The 17983-nt window shown below is 38.1% G+C and overlaps 1 protein-coding gene across 1 annotated transcript in view; it reads left to right on the top strand.

Moving 5' to 3' along the window:
- The window catches only part of LOC128246699 (uncharacterized), a 58368-nt gene that overhangs the window by 32707 nt on the left and 7678 nt on the right, over nt 1–17983 (top strand). Inside the window, exons 5-9 of the mRNA XM_052965050.1 lie at nt 286–2582; nt 3431–3488; nt 5538–8809; nt 14648–14735; nt 15383–16344. Of these exons, the coding sequence (XP_052821010.1) occupies nt 286–2582; nt 3431–3488; nt 5538–7858 (4676 nt within the window). The 3' untranslated portion in view covers nt 7859–8809; nt 14648–14735; nt 15383–16344. The remainder of the gene's footprint in view (nt 1–285; nt 2583–3430; nt 3489–5537; nt 8810–14647; nt 14736–15382; nt 16345–17983) is intronic.

Genomic DNA, 17983 nt, shown 5'->3' on the forward strand with positions numbered 1-17983 from the left:
TTATCTTTTGTCCCGGGCCTCTTGTTAAAGGCTGCTACTTATTTTTTGCAACTGACGACTTTTGATAATTCTGCTTATAATCTTCTTAAACAAGCGTCTGTTGATATGACTTATCGTCTGCATCAAGGGTCTTGTGATATTGCTGGTTTTTATCTTTTTATCTTTTGTACCAAGCGTCTAGTCACAAAACGGATTCCTGTTTTATCACCAAGTGTTTTGTGATAATGCAAACGTATATGTTCTTATTTTTATGTTTTTAATGATATATCTTTACATTTACTTCAGGATTACGACTACGTTTGGCAAACCATTACCGAACCACTTTGGCCGACATGCCGATATCTCCCATTCTCGGAGAAAAGAACGCCAAATTCAGGAAATTCTACGTGGCACCGAAAATTGTGGAGAAAGATTTTCGAAAAATTGGCAAAATTGACAACAAAGAAAGCGGTCAAAAAATTGCAAAATTTTCAGATGTTTTCTTAAAAGAAGTTCAGTTGCTCAGAAATGTTTTCCTTGTTGGAGAACCGGGCAATGGCAAATCCACATTCTCCGTAATGTGTGCCCTGGATTGGACTTACCAATATTTACCAGCGGAGGAAAACTTCTGTATTAAAACAAGCTTTGCCGACCCAGAATTCTTCAAAGAGTTTGCATTTTTGTTTCATGTCACCCTACGAGATTCAGGTAAATCGTGTGATCTAGCAGAAATGATCAAGGATCAACTTATACGTAAAATCTACCACGAGAGGGATGCCGATGATGGCTACCGGCTATTGCAGACGGTGCTGGAAAGTGAAACATGTTTAATCATAGCTGACGGCCTCGACGAATGGACCCATCCGGAAAACGTAAACTGTACCTGCAACACTGAGGAAAAAGTCATTCCTTTCCGTAATTCGGCCAACAAGGCCACACTCCTCACGACAACGCGTCCCTGGCGACTGTCACGGTTTAGAGTGCAGGCTTCAAAGATCGACAAATATCTTGAAATAGAAGGAGCTGCAGACACAGAGCAACTCGTGGAAAATATCATCAACATTCTTAATGAGGGAAATAAGGATGAACGGACACCAGAGGCTTTCATGAAAATGGTGTCAGCGAAGGATCTTGAAGGATTAATGTCAGCACCTATCAGTATCACCCAGCTCGTGTGCCTGTGGTTCGAGGGCAAATCGTTAACCGATTCAAAATGTGACATTTATGCTGGCGTTATAAACATGCTATCATGTAGACTTAGTTGTATGCAAAAGGGGAATAACATTCCGGAAATTGAACTGCCGTCTGTATTAAAGGAACATGAATGCTTCGTGCAAAATCCCATGGTTTACCTTGCGCTGGCAAAGTTAGCATACACAACTTTGTATTCAGAGTGCAGAGATTCGTCTGTTGTTTTCAGCAACGAAACAGTCAACGCTTTGTTAAGCAGGGAGCAGGTTGAATTTGCATTGAAGTCAGGCTTACTCACGGAGAAGAAATCCAACTCATTAATCAAGAGATCATCTCACTTTTCATTCTTTCATAAAACACTTCAAGAGTTTTTAGCGGCTCTTCATTTATGTTTAAATGAAAACGACTTCAGTCAGCTTTCAAACAAGTACGAACAAGATAATAAGGAAAATATCTTGGGAGATGTTTCTCAGACATTTATTTTCATATGTGGAATGAAGCCCGAGCTCGGTGTACAAATGTCTTCATGGATCAATAGTTCTAGACCACCATACCAACTATCAATCGACCATGAAGAGGTTGAACCACTTCAGACCTTGATCCTCTACGGGCACCGTGAAGCCAGGGCGAACAACTGTGGTGACATACCGCTCTATCTCGCACACTTCCAGATTGATAGTAACGAGGATGTCGTAGTGTTAAAAAAGCTGATGATGATAAACAAGGAACGTATTCAGTCACTATACATCCATAGATGCAATGATCAAATTAATGGGGAAGAGCTGCAGGGGTTGATCACATCCTCCTCCGACTCCCTCATAGTAGTGATACTGTGGAGCCGTGATGGGCAGTATGACCTGTCCCAGTGTCACAGGCTGGAATATCTGGATATAGGGAACGACAATACAACACGTGTGCAGGTTGATCCAACAAATATTACAACATGTCACTTAGTTAGTGTATCATCGAATGTTGAAATGTACATATTTAGATTTTTTAAACACGATCAAAGGTGGAGTAAACTAAAATGTGTTATGTTAGAGAGCGTTAAGAATGTCCAATTACTTGTGGATATACTACCAAGTCTCCCTCAGTTACAAAGCCTTCAGATACAGGATACAGATCTAGGTGAGCTCCACCTCCTCCCTCCAGCCTCCATCACCGATATTAGACTTCATATTGTGACAATGACAGCGGAGGCGGTGCGGATTCTGATAGAGACGATGAAGAAAATACCACACCCCATTACATGCGACATGTGGCTCTGCACGGTGGAACCTGCCCGTGAGATGGAAGACATCCGAGAACATATGGACAGTTCGCCGTCATTCAAGATTCTCAGATTTGACAATACGAGTGGATGGTTTTATTTCAAATTCTATCGGAGTATATTGGGACACAATATAGTACAGGTACAGGTTGATCAAACAAATTTACTCAAATGTAAATTACTTTCTGTATTATTGATGTTAACATTTTCATGAAATACACTTTGTTGAACACTGGAAAAAGTGTGACGCCTAAGATGTCATTCAGCGTTGTAACACATCCACTCTTTCTCATCTCAATTGCTCTCGTGTCGGCTTTACGTTTCACCCACTGATTTTTTGACCATGTACCTAATTATAATCACATGACTTTAGTATAGGTGTGAGTCCCTAATTGACCATGTACCTAGTTAGATCACCTGACTTTAGTATAGGTGGGAATCCATAATTGACCATGTACCTAATTAGATCACCGGACTTTAGTATTGGTGGGAGTCCCTAATTGACCATGTACCTAATTACTAGTAGATCACCGGAATTTAGTGATGGTCGGGGACCTATTTGACCTTGCATCTAATCAGATCAACGGACTTAAGTGTAGGTGGGAGTCCCTATTTGACCTTATTAGAAGCGAGGCCAATCCAAGGTAGCGTACCAATGGGTCACGACCCATGACAGACCCATGACACAAATCGTCAACTGGTCTGAACCCTCCCACGTCTTAAACGTACGAAGTGATGGCTTCGAAATTATTAAGTCGTGGCAAAAACATGCAAGTCGTGGGAACGAGTAGTTTAGTCGTGATCACGAGATAAAAAATAGTTTTATTTACAAATGTCACCTTTATGACAACGTACATACACATTCTAATGTAGTAAAACTGTTTTCCGTTCAAATTTTGTCTTTATTATATAAGTTTATAGTTTATATTATTTTGTAAAATAGCCTTTGAATTATGGGATGCTTAATGTCTTGATCTGTTTTGTTGACAGCTGCAAACAGACGATTTCAAGATCAGTGGTGAAAACGAAAGGGAGATATCGAAGGAAGGTAAGAGACGCTTTTGATCAAATTGACGTATATGGATATGGATGAAACTGTATGTAGGGTAGTTTATGTAAAGAATTAGCTTTGGGTTGCTTATAAGAAGTAGGGTGTAGGTCACTGTTTCTAAGAAAAAAAAAATGGTTTCCGCCCACTTTTATTGCATGGTTTATGAAAATAATATTATGCTATTTCAATAAAGCGGAATCATAAATATAAGTATACAATACTTTTAAATAGAATTGAAAAGAAATAATCGTAAAAGCGCGATTTTTAAAGGAACTCTTTGACGTCGATAGTGATTTAAAATGACTGCGCTTTATGACGTCAGAACACAACGTCGCACGCCCTTTTTGCTGAAATGTACAAAAGTACGTTTTCTACGTCAATTTTCCCACTAATTCATAATTTTAGGTATGCAAGAAAAAACATCAATCATGTTTTTCCGGTCCGGATCGAAAAATCCGACCCTCGTGCACGCTGCGTGAACGGTAACTCGGAAAGCCTCGTTACCGATTTACGCGCGTGCCCTCGGGTCGGATTTTTCTATCCGTACCGGAAACACATGATAGATACTTATAAGAACTCATACAACTTTTAACTTATACAACCATTACACTATTGCTGCCTTTCTTCTTACCAAGCGTCTTGTGATATTTCTGCTTCTTATCACCTGTACCAAGCGTCTTATGATATTTTTGCATACTGGACGTGCGTTTCCGGTTATTTCACAAGTGCTGGAGTCACGCGCATCCACGTGTCACTTTTTATTTCTTTTAGTGTTTGGTTTATGAAAAGTATATTTAACCATTTCAGTACAGCGCAATCAAATATATAAGTATGCAAGACTTTGGATTTAGATTGGAAATAAATAATCATAAAAACCGCGATTTTCAGAGTAACTATTTGACATCAATAGTTATTTAAAATAATTGGTTGTCCGGTTAGCACAGTGGTTAGCACACTTGCTTATCACCTAGGTGACCCGGGTTCAATTCCTGGCTTGGGCGCATGTGAGTTTGGTTTGTGGTCACCAAGCCGGACAAGTGGGTTTCCTCCGGGTTCTCCGGTTTCCCCCACAACACAAGACCACACTCTCGCGTAATATCGTGCCATACAGAGTGATTAATATAATGTTGTAATAACTTGTTTCACAGTCGTTGTAAAATAAATATGTTTAAACTAAACTAAAATAATTGCGGTTTATGACGTCAATAAACGATGTCGCACGCGCTGGTTTGTAAATTGTACATAAGTGCGTTTTCTATATCAATTTTACCACAATTTGATAATTTTAGATGTGCAAGAAAAATATCAATTATGTTTTTCCAGTCCGAATAGGAAAATCCGACCCTGGGGCTCGTTGCGTGGCCTGTGACTCTGCAAGCCTCGTTACCAGTTTAAGCGCGTGCCCCCGGGTCGGACTTTTCTATCCGTACCGGAATCTTTTGATATATACTTATTATTCTGCTTCTAATCGTCTTATGATAATGCTGCTACGTTTATTCTGCAACAAGCGTCTTGTGATAATGCTACTTCTTATCTGCTGAACTGAGCGTCTTGTGACAATGCTGCTTTTTATTGTCTGTAACAAGCGTCTTGTGATAATGCTACTTCTTATCATCTGCAACAAGCGTCTTGTGATAATGCTGCTTCTTATCTTCTGTAACAAGCGTCTTGTAATAATTCTGCCTCTTTATCTTTATCTTTATGTACCAAGCGTCTTGTAATAATGCTGTCACTTATCTTCTGGACTAAATGTCTTGGTAAAGGCTGCTACTTATCTTCTGTAACAAGCATCTTGTGATAATGCTGCGTCTTATCTTTGGTCCCGGGCCTCTTGTTAAAGGCTGCTACTTATTTTTTGCAACAGACGTCTTTTGATAATTCTGCTTCTAATCTTCTTAACAAGCGTCTGTTGATATTACTTATCGTCTGCATCAAGGGTCTTGTGATATTGCTTATTTTTATCTTTTGTACCGAGTGTCTTGTCATAATGAAAACGTATATGTTCTTTTTTATGTTTTTAATGATATATCTTTACATTTACTTCAGATTTACGACTACGTTTGGCAAACTATTACCAAACCACTTTGGCTGACATGCTGGTATTTCCCATTCTCGGAGAAAAGAACGCCAAACTCAGGAAATTCTACGTTGCACCGAAAATTGTGGAGAAAGATCATCGAAATATCGGCAAAATTGACAACAAAGAAAGCGGTCAAAATATTGCAAAATTTTCAGATGTTTTCTTAAAAGAAGATCAGTTGCTCAGAAATGTTTTCCTTGTTGGAGAACCAGGCAATGGCAAATCCACATTCTCCATAATGTGTGCCCTGGATTGGACTCACCAGTATTTACCAGGGGAGGAAAACGTCGGTATTAAAACAAGCTTTGCTGACCCAGATTTCTTCAAAGAGTTTGCATTTTTGTTTCATGTCACCCTACGAGATTCAGGTAAAACGTGTGATCTAGCACAAATGATCAAGGATCAACTTATACGTAAAATCTACCACGAGAAGGATGCCGATGATGGCTACAGGCTATTGCAGACGGTGCTGGAAACTGAAACATGTTTAATCATAGCTGACGGCCTCGATGAATGGACCCATCCGGAAAACGTAAACTGTACCTGCAAAACTGAGGAAAAAGTCACCCCTTTCCGAAGTTGGGCCAACAAGGCCACACTCCTCACGACAACGCGTCCCTGGCGAATGTCACAGTTTAGGGTGCAGGATTCAAAGATCGACAAATATCTTGAAATAGAAGGAGCTGCAGACACAGAGCAACTCGTGGAAAATATCATCAACATTCTTAATGGGGGAAATGAGGATGAACGAACAACATGGGCTTTCATGAAAATGGCGTCAGAGAAGGATCTTGAAGGATTATTGACAGCACCTATCAGTATCACCCAGCTCGTGTGCCTGTGGTTCGAGGGCAAATCGTTAACCAATTCAAAGTGTGACATTTATGCTGGCGTGATAAACATGCTATCATGTAGACTTAGTGATATGCAAAGCGGGCATAAAATTCCGAAAATTGAACTGCCATCTGTATTAAAGGAACACGAATGCTTCATGCGAAATCCCATGGTTTACCTTGCGCTGGCAAAGTTAGCATACACAACTTTGTTTTCAGAGTGCAGAGATTCGTCTGTTGTTTTTAGCAACAAAACCGTCAACGCTTTGTTAAGCAGAGAGCAGGTTGAATTTGCATTGAAGTCTGGCTTAGTCACGGAGAAGAAATCCAACTCTTTGATCAAGAGATCATCTCACTTTTCATTCTTTCATAAAACACTTCAAGAGTTTTTAGCGGCTCTTCATTTATGTTTAAATGAAAACGACTACAGTCAGCTATCAAACAAGTACGAACAAGATAATAAGCAAAATATCTTGGAAGATGTTTCTCAGACATTTATTTTCGTATGTGGAATGAAGCCCGAGCTCGGTGTACAAATGTCTTCATGGATCAATAGTTCTAGACCACCATACCAACCATCACTCGACTATACAGAGGATACACTACTTCAGGACCTGATTCTCTCCGGACACCGTGAAGCCAGGGCGAACAACTATGGTGACATACCGCTCTATCTCGCACACTTCTGGATTGCGAACAACCATGGTGACATTCCGCTCTCTCTCTCACACTTCTGGATTGATAGTTTCAAGGATGTCGTAGTGTTAAAAAAGCTGATGATGATAAACAAGGAACATATTCAGTCACTAGTCATCGAGGAACGCAATGATCAAATTAATGAGGGAGAGCTGCAGGAGGTGATCTCATCTTCCTCCGACTCCCTCAAATCAGTGTCACTGTGGGACCATGATGGGCAGTATGACCTGTCCCAGTGTCACAGGCTGGAACATCTGCTTATAGCGGGATACAATACAACACGTGTGCAGGTTGATCCAACAAATATTACATGTTACTTAAAGACAGTATCATCGAATGTAGAAATGTACATATTTAGATTTTTTAAACACGATCAAAGGTGGAGTAAACTACAACATGTTGATTTATTGAGAGTTAAGAATGTCCAGTTACTTGTGGATACACTACCAAGTCTCCCTCAGTTACAACGCCTTGACATATGGTATACAGATCTAGGTGAGCTCCACCTCCTCCCTCCAGCCTCCATCACCGATATTACACTTGGGAATGTGACAATGACAGCGGAGGCGGTGCGGAGTCTGATAGAGACGATGAAGAACATACCACACACCATTACATGCTACATGTTGGACTGCATGGTGAAACCTGCCAGTGAGATGAAAGACATCCGAGAACATATGGACAGTTCGCCGTCATTCGAGGTTCTCGGATTTCACAATACCAGTGAAAGGCTTTATTTCATATTCACCAAAATGTGAACAATAAGTTAAAAGCTCGTGTGCCTGTGGTTCGAGGGAAAATCGTTAACCGATTCAAAGTGTGACATTTATGCTGGCGTGATAAACATGCTATCATGTAGACTTAGTTGTATGCAAAGCGGGAATAACATTCCGGAAATTGAACTGCCATCTGTATTAAAGGAACACGAATGCTTCGTGCAAAATCCCATGGTTTACCTTGCGCTCGCAAAGTTAGCATACACAACTTTGTATTCAGAGTGCAGAGATTCGTCTGTTGTTTTCAGCAACACAACAGTCAACGCTTTGTTAAGCAGGGAGCAGGTTGAATTTGCATTGAAGTCAGGCTTACTCACCGAGAAGAAATCCAACTCATTGATCAAGAGATCATCTCACTTTTCATTCTTTCATAAAACACTTCAAGAGTTTTTAGCGGCTCTTCATTTATGTTTAAATGAAAACGACTACAGTCAGCTATCAAACAAGTACGAACAAGATAATAAGGAAAATATCTTGGGAGATGTTTCTCAAACATTTATTTTCATATGTGGAATGAAGCCCGAGCTCGGTGTACAAATGTCTTCGTGGATCAATAGTTCTATACCACCATACCAACCATCAAACGACAGTAGAGAGGCTAAACTACTTCAGCACCTGATTCTCTCCGGGCACCGTGAAGCCAAGGCGAACAACTATGGTGACATACCGCTCTATCTCGCACACTTCCAGATTGATAGTAACGAGGATGTCGTAGTGTTAAAAAAGCTGATGATGACAAACAAGGAACGTATTCAGTCACTAGTCATCCGGGGATGCAATGATCAAATTAATGGGGAAGAGCTGCAGGAGGTGATCACATCCTCCTCCGACTCCCTCAAAGCAGTGACACTGGAGGAGCGTGATGGGCAGTATGACCTGTCCCAGTGTCACAGGCTTAACTATCTGAGTATATTGGGACACAATACATCACAGGTACAGGTGGATCAAACAAATTTACTCGAATGTAAATTACTTTCTGTATCGTCGGATGTAGAACAATACATGTTTCATAAATTTAAACGGACAGATTTGTGGAGTTGTAAGCTACAACATCTTCAATTGTCTCGCGTGAATAATGTCATGTTACTGTGCGATACACTTCCCTGTTTATCTCAGTTAAAATACATTTGTATAGCCTTTACGCATCTCGGTGAGCTTCACCTTCTCCCTCCAGCCTCCATCACCCATATTGAACTATTGCAAGTGACATTTACAACGGATGCGCTGATGTCGCTGTTAAATACGATTAAGCAAATCCCACACACCGTGATACAAAATCTGAAGGCGCTTGTCTAGTTGTTCCGGTGGAAGCTGCTCGTATATATGATGGCCCGTCCCCGCCTAATGCTTCCATCACCTCCTAACTACCTCACGGTCCTTAAAAACGTGAATTTTGCAACAATGTTGCAGATCCTGCTCGCTCGAGTGTTTCAATAGAGTTCAATTTCTCTTCCAGAATTGATACCTTTTCGCCCATAGATTTCATACAATCCATCCAGTCATTTTTGGTGTGTTTGCGGCCCCTTTCGCCATCTTGTCTCTGCCCGAAATCGCCACAGGTTTTTAAGCTCTACTGCCAAAGGTCAGAAGAGCTAATGGGATGGTATTGTGTACGTAGTATGTGCATCCATGCGTTTGTGCCTCCGTGCGTCTGTAAACAATTGCTTGTGAACACGATACAGTCTTCAGTTTTGATTGTATCTCGATGAAACGTGTACAGTATCTAGATATCCATTAGAGCTCGGTTCCTTTCGAAAACCAGCCAGATCCGCCCATGCATGTCTAGATTATGGCCCTTGAAAGTATAAAAAATGCTATTGTGTAAACACTAGCTTGTGAACACGATACAGTCTTCAGTTTTGATTGTATCTCGATGAAACTTGTACAGTATTTAGATATTCATTAGAGCTCGGTTCCTTTCGAAAACCAGCCAGATCCGCCCATGCATGCCTAGATTATGGGCCTTGAAAGTTTAAAAAAAAATCAGATCGTCTGTAACCACATTGCTTGTGAACATGATTCAGTCTTCAGTTTTGATTGTATCTCGATGAAACTTGTACAATATTTAGATATCCATTAGAACTCGGTTCCTTTTGAAAACCAGCCAGATCTGCCCATGCATGCCTGGATTAAGGGTCTTGAAAGTATAAAAAAAATGCTATTTTTAGCTAAGTCTATTTTTAGCCAAGTCTACATGAGCGAAGTCTATTTTTAGCCAAGTTTACATGTAAAGTCACAATTGCTTGTGAGGGTTTGTTCAGATTATGCCCCTGGGGTCATCCCATCCCAAGGAGATCGTCCCGCAAGGGACCAGTGCGGGAACGCAAACGACCTCGGCGACGTTGGCGGAGGCCCTGGGAAGAGTTCTATCCCCCCCTTAAATTGGGAAATGTTAAAAACCTTTTTGTCTGAACCACTATGCAAATCCTTGCTATTTTGAACAAGGCTTTATTTAGTGGTCCACTACCATGGTTGTTCAAATTATCACCCTTGGGTCAAAACTGGCACTGCCCTGGGTGTCACAATTTTCCTAGAGACTTAAGAAATATTTTCAAAATCTTCTTGTTTCAAACCACAAGGCCCATACCTTTGGTATTTGTTGTGGAGCATCATATGATGCATTTGAAGACATTTGAAATAATGCCCCTTGGGCAAAAGCTGGCCCCACCCCTTTTGACTTACTTTTTAATTTTTAAAGCTACAGTAATGAAATTTTGACCAAGTGAACAGTTTTGCAAACATGCATTAATGTTGTCCTCGGATGACATTGACCTTTGACGGACTTTTTTTAGCTCACCTGTCACTTTGTGACAAGGTGAGCTTTTGTGATTGCCTTTTGTCCGGCGTCCGTCGTGCGTCGTCCGTCAACAATTTACTTAAAAGACATCTCCTCCTTAACCACTGGGCCAATATTAATAAAACTTCATAGGGATGTTCCTTCTATCAAAGTTGTTCAAAGAATTCAATTCCATGCAGAACTCTGGTTGCCATGGCAACCAAAAGGAAAAACTTTAAAAATAATCTTCTCCCAAACCACAAGGCTTAGGCTGTTGATATATGGAAGGTAGGATCACCAAATGGTCCTCTACCAAGATTGTTCAAATTATGGCCCTTGGGTCAAAATTGGCCCCGCCCCGGGGGGTCATGGGTTTTCTCTATATGTTTATAGTGAAAACTTAAAAAATCTTCTCCTCTGAACTTACTTGGCCTAGAGCTTAGATATTTGGCATGATTCATTGTCTAGTGGACCTCTACAAAGTTTGTTCAAATTATGGCCCTGGGATCAAAATTGGCCCCGCCCCGGGGGGTCATGGGTATTCTCTATATGTTTATAGTTAAAACTTCAAAAATCTTCTCCTCTGAACTTACTTGGACTAGAGCTTAGATATTTGGCATGATTCATCGTCTAGTGGACCTTTACAAAGATTGTTCAAATTATGGCCTTGGGGTCAAAATTGGCCCCGCCCCGGGGGGTCATGGGTTTTCTCTATATGTTTATAGTAAAAACTTAAAAAATCTTCTCCTTTGAACTTACTTGGCTTAGAGCTTAGATATTTGGCATGATTCATCGTCTAGTGGACCTCTACAAAGATTGTTCAAATTATGGCCCTTGGATCAAAATTGGCCCCGCCCCCGGGGGGTCATGGGTTTTCTCTATATGTTTATAGTGAAAACTTCAAAAATCATCTCCTCTGAACTTACGTGGCTTAGAGCTTAGATATTTGGCATGATTCATCGTCTAGTGGACCTCTACAAAGTTTGTTCAAATTATGGCCTTGGGGTCAAAATTGGCCCCACCCCGGGGGGTTAGGGTATTCTTTATATGTTTATAGTTAAAACTTCAAAAATCTTCTCCTCTTAACTTACTTGGACTAGAGCTTAGATATTTGGCATGATTCATCGTCTAGTGGACCTCTACAAAGATTGTTCAAATTATGGCCTTGGGGTCAAAATTGGCCCCACCCCGGGGGGTCATGGGTTTTCTCTATATGTTTATAGTAAAAAAAAAGTAAAAATCTCCTCTGAACTTACGTTGCTTAGAGCTTAGATATTTGGCATGATTCATCGTCTAGTGGACCTCTACAAAGATTGTTCAAATTATGGCCTTGGGGTCAAAATTGGCCCCGCCCCGGGGGGTTAGGGTATTCTCTATATGTTTATAGTTAAAACTTCAAAAATCTTCTTCTCTGAACTTACTTGGACTAGAGCTTAGATATTTGGCATGATTCATCGTCTAGTGGACTTCTACAAAGATTGTTCAAATTATGGCCTTGGGGTCAAAATTGGCCCCGCCCCGGGGGGGTTAGGGTATTCTCTATATGTTTATAGTTAAAACTTCAAAAATCTTCTTCTCTGAACTTACTTGGACTAGAGCTTAGATATTTGGCATGATTCATCGTCTAGTGGACCTCTACAAAGATTGTTCAAATTATGGCCTTGGGGTCAAAATTGGCCCCGCCTCCTTGGGGTGTCATGGGTTTTCTCTATATGTTTATAGTGAAAACTTCAAAAATCTTCTCCTCTGAACTTACGGGGCTTAGAGCTTAGATATTTGGCATGATTCATCGTCTAGTGGACCTCTACAAAGTTTGTTCAAATTATGGCCCTGGGGTCAAAATTAGCCACACCCCGGGGCTGATGGGTTTTCTCTATATGTGTTATAGTAAAAACTTAAAAAATCTTCTCCGAACTCTCAAAGACAAGTAAAGTCTTAATTTAAACTGGATAACATATTTAGTACACATACCAATTTTCAATATGGGCCACATACAACAATTAATAACAAATATACATATATAGATACACACGTAAAATCAAGTAGTGACAAGAGCTTAGATATTTGGCATGATATATCATCTAGTTGACTTGTACCAATATTGTTCAATCTTTGGCCCTGGGGTCAAAAAATGGCCCCACCCGGGCGGTCATGGGTTTCCTTATATATGTATATGATGAAAACTTAAAAAATCTTCTTCTCCGAAACCAAATGGCGAAGGCCTTAGATATTTGGTATGAAGCATCATTTATCGGACCACTATTAAGATTGTTCAAACTTTAGCCCTGGGGTCAAAATTGGCCACGCCCCGTGTTCATAGGCTTAGGTTTTCAATATTTGTATATAATGAAAGCATTAAAAAAAATTCTCTCCGAATTCACAAGGACTAGAGCTATTTGGCATAATACATCATTAAGTGGACCTCTACCTTTATTGCCCAAACTTTGGCATTGGGGTAAAAAATGACCCCGCCCCATCAAACCAATGTGCAATATATGAGAGGTGAGCGATTCAGGGCCATTTGGCCCTCTTGTATTTTTAAGGCTACAGAAATGAAATTTTGACCATGAGTACAGTTTTGAAAGCAAATATTTTTTACCCTCAGATTACCTTTCCTTGGCACATATTAAAATAGTTCATGCAACTAATCTGCTTACAACACTTCCTGTCCTCATATGTTGAACATGCAGCATTTTCAGCTAACCCAAACACAAAAAGTGAACTATATATTTGTTGCCTATTACTCAAACGTACATGCTCTGGATTGAAAATGACCACAAGAGCCATGCCAGTAGAGCATAGGCCCTTTTAGGCCTCTTGTTGTTGAAAACTTCACTGGTGCTGTCTTCACTTACAGAATCATTCGTGTCCAGAAACAACACAGCATTAGATTTTTCCAGATTCTCACTAACCGATATATCGGACGCCTTCTCTGTTTGGTCAATTTGCTTTTGTTTACACTGTCCGCTATTTATAACCTTTCGCTTTTGGTCATGTTTATATAATCTCATATACAGTCCGTTATCTCAAGTCCACAATTTTGTAAATAAATTCTGACTTTATTTATTGAAACATTTCTAAAAAATCTCTTTTTTTTCTCTCCGATTTAATCACGTCCACTATGCGCCATATCATGTGACACTATTTTGACAGCTCTTGTTGTGTATATGATACTCATTATTTACTGGAGGTTAACCGTCATGTGGTCTGGCAAATGCTTATAGTTTATGACAGCTCTTCCTGTATATAGGCATATAAGTACAAAATATGTAGTTGCAAAATCCATTGAACTAGATGGCACTTCGAAGGCATTCGTCACTCACTGGGACAGCTGTTGGACAATATTAACACTGCCTATGGTCGAGACAGAACAGAACAAGTTTTTTTAAGTCGAACGTTTTTTTCGACTTATGCAACAAAGCATCTCGTCAAACAAATATATACAAGTTAACAAAATATTCATTCATGTGATCATCGTTACAAGGTAGCTAATATCAATAACAATTGAAGAATAGCTTAAGAAATATGAAGAATGTTCATGTATAACAATATTGTGAATAATAATAGATATAATAATATAATAAAGAAGCTGTTTATCTAGTTAGTTAAATACATTATGGAAATGCAGATGATTAGTGGTTACAACAGTGATTATACGATTGCAACTTAAACAATATCATTGATTAATAGGTTTCTTCTATTATTTGCCTGTACCAAAATTTTTCATAAATTTACAATAGTTGTTTTGCTATTACTACTAACTAGTTGTGTAAACTTAAACATGCTGGGTTTTACATAAAAATACTTTTTAATAAAAATTGATCGGAGGTCATCGAAACAAGTACATCTTATAACAAAATGACCTAAGGTCGAGACAAGAAATCATTTCAGTAACGTTTGAACAAGGTTTAAAATTAAACTTGATTTAAATATAATGCATAATCCCCTTTTGATATTATTGATTTTTTAGGTATTATATAATTATTTATTTTCAGACAAAAGCCATTTCGCCTGCATTTTCTGAAACGGTTTTGTATGATGGCAAAAGAGAAAAAGATATTCAGCAGCCTGAAGATCCTCGTGGTAAGGCCCCACCAAATTGGTCATGGATTTGTTTCTCGGGGGGAATTGAGCGCTGGAAATATATATGAAAACAAAAGAAGTTTTTAAAAACCAGCGAGAAAAAATAACATTAAAGCATTAAAGTTACTATTTCATACTTCCATTAAATAGTTTAATATGATATGATTCTATATATATATATATATATATATATATATATATATTTCAATACAACATGTTTTCAAATGCATCAATATTTAGTAGCATTTTAAAGAATGTTCCATTCCTTTTCCATTAGAACTCATTACCAACATTTTATTCTTGAAAGTAAAGTGTATGATATACATTGATTGAATTCGTATATTCATGTATTAAAGACCAGCTTTGCTAAACTTAAGTATTATGCACAACTGTAACAGACAATACATACTTTATACTGTGTCGATCTAGTTACCATTGTAAAATTTATATTAAAATGTATTTTTGGAAATGGAAGTTCTCACTAACTTTCATTAAATTACAAGTGTTGAAACTTAACGGAACAATGAAAACTATTGTCCTTGTTTATCAAATGGAATAATGCCATTTCCACAAAAAATAAAACAGCCCGCTAAAACAAAATAAAGTTTTGAATTATTAATTAAGATATCCCTTGGTTTCATTTGCAGTAACACACACATGGAAAGACTGCTTACAAAGACAGGATGTATCAGCAGCAAATGCCTTAATCCATCAAGGGCTTACGCCAGACTCGTATTCTACATTTGAGCAAGCACTTCATTTGCTTACGTCGGCGGAAGAATCTCAAAGAGATTTGTGCAAACTGGTGTGTGACGACATAAAGCAACAATACGGAAAGGCTGGAAAACTTTATGCCGTTTTAGACCATGAGTCCCAAAAGCCTTTGCTTGTAGCTATACCACTTTCCGACACCAAGGAAATAATGGGCTACCCCTTGCTTTCAAAAGATATGTCTGCTATTGGTGATGAAAATCGAAAAGTGAGAGAGGAAGAAGCCCAAAGATAAAATGTTTTCTATCCAGAGAGTCTGAGAACAAAATGAACGTTGCTTTACGAAGAGCTTATAGAGAATTTAACAAGTGGCCGAACTTATTAAGAATATCGCAGAGTTTTTACAGATCCAAAGGATATAAAACTGGTGAAAATATACTGGAAGAAAAGGGATGCATTGTCTTGTTTGTTTTGGTCAAGGGATTGGTTCCAATAGGATGGGATCCCTTTCCTAAAGAATTTGAAGGATATGACGTGGATGTCAGAGAGTGTTTGCCCATGAAAATGTTCATAGGGTCAGAGATGTTAAACCAATGTTACCCTTTAGCAACGATGCAAAGTCCAGTACCCGGTCAGAAAGATGAGCTTCTTGCGCTGACTGCAGGACACACCTTTCTTTCTGACAATGAAAGAAAAGACTGTACAAGAGAGGTTTATACAACGATCAAGAGTAAACGGTACCAGCAAATTAAGGAAGATTCAGATATTGAAATTGTGTTTGGAAATGTTGAGATAACTGAGAAAGGTACATGTAACAAAACATTTGCTGATGTAGCACGCGTTCAACTTGTATCGCCTTTAGTACAAACAGACCTTGAAACACTTTGGAAAGAACTAGGTTTGTTTACTTTCTTTTTTGTTTACCAGGATTTTTTCTTGAAAGTCCAAAACATACTGTTTAAACTTTGAGATACAAATTATAATATTAAGAACATTACATAGAATCAAATGTCTAAGTATTTAATGGGAATCATGATTAAATTAACCCTTTCTTTTACTCAAACTGGTAACAATAGTACTATAATCATTCAACGTTGTCGTATAGTGTTTATTACAAGATTAAATTAACGTGTCCTTCAGATGCATAAAACTACCAGCAAGATAAACCAAAAGGTGGGTGGGGGGGTGAATAACAGTCAGAAAGATTGTTCGATGGCAATACAACAAATAGGGGGCGCAGTATGAAATGCATACAACAAAGAAATAGAGTAATGCATACAACATAGGCAAAGAAGGGTTTTCACATTTGCATACAACATACACAAAGAAGGATGTTGAGAAACGCATACAATATAGAATAAGAACAAAAATATTGACATTGAAATATTATTGTTTAAATCAATAAATTATTATGTTTATGAGGTTAGTCAAGTGAGAAATAGTTTATTAACTTTATATTTGAATTTTGCTTTTAAAACTAAAACATAATTGATTTGTTTTTCAAACTTTTTGTTTTGTTTGAATAGGGAAAAGATCCTTATATGAAATCATTAAAATTGGTTTAATAGCTTGAAGGAAACAAAAAGTTTATGAAAACTTTGCAATTGGATAAAATAAAGATTGTATTCATTGTGTATACTACAAGTATATAAGTACATTTAGGAAACAGAAACATATCATGTCACACTGATTACAATACATCAGAAACTTGTAAAATAAATCTATATAAATAATTTCTCATAAGTTTAGTAAAGCAACTGGTACTTGATAAAAGACATACATGTATTTTTAAGAATTATTGTAAATTATATGTAACAATTATAAACTGTATCCGAAATGAACAACACATTTGCATAAATATATTATATAAAAAATAATGAATACAACAGAGAAGCATGTGTGATGTAAAGAGTTTACACATGATAAATGTACATTCATTTGTTTACTTTAATGAGTAATTTTTTACTTAAATATTGCATGAAAAACACAGAAATTCCTCAGTGGTTGTTGAATTATCTGAAGGTGTGTTAACACAATATTTGTTGGTCTTTACGGGTGTGGTGAATTTGACATGCAGGCGAAATTGTTGGGTCCATTTTAAAATTATATTTCCACCGTTCTTCATCCTCATCGAAAAGTGGGAGACATTATATAGTAATACGTACTAAGTAAATGTGTTCTATACAAAATATGTGCTGCTTCCATATGTTTCAAAGAAAGCCTTTTGTTAAGTTTTTGTCATTAACAGTCAAATTAAGGTTGACCAGTAAGAAACATTTCTGAAACTAGTTCATTATAATTTCTTATGTTTTCAAGATATACAAAGCTTTCACATTTTTCTTTTTCTGGTAATGGTTCTATTTTAGGGATTTTATGAATTCAATTTGCCTCAAAATTTAATTTAAAAAAATCTTTTTTTTTCCTGCTTTGGAGTCCTTGATGTTTAATTAGTAATTTTGGCGTTAATGCAGAGTAAAAAAAGTGTTTTTTGCTTTCCCGGGATTTTGTGTTTTCTTTGGCGTTAAACTTTTTAACTT

The sequence above is a fragment of the Mya arenaria genome, chromosome 9, assembly GCF_026914265.1.
Source record: "Mya arenaria isolate MELC-2E11 chromosome 9, ASM2691426v1".
Classification (NCBI taxonomy): domain Eukaryota; kingdom Metazoa; phylum Mollusca; class Bivalvia; order Myida; family Myidae; genus Mya; species Mya arenaria.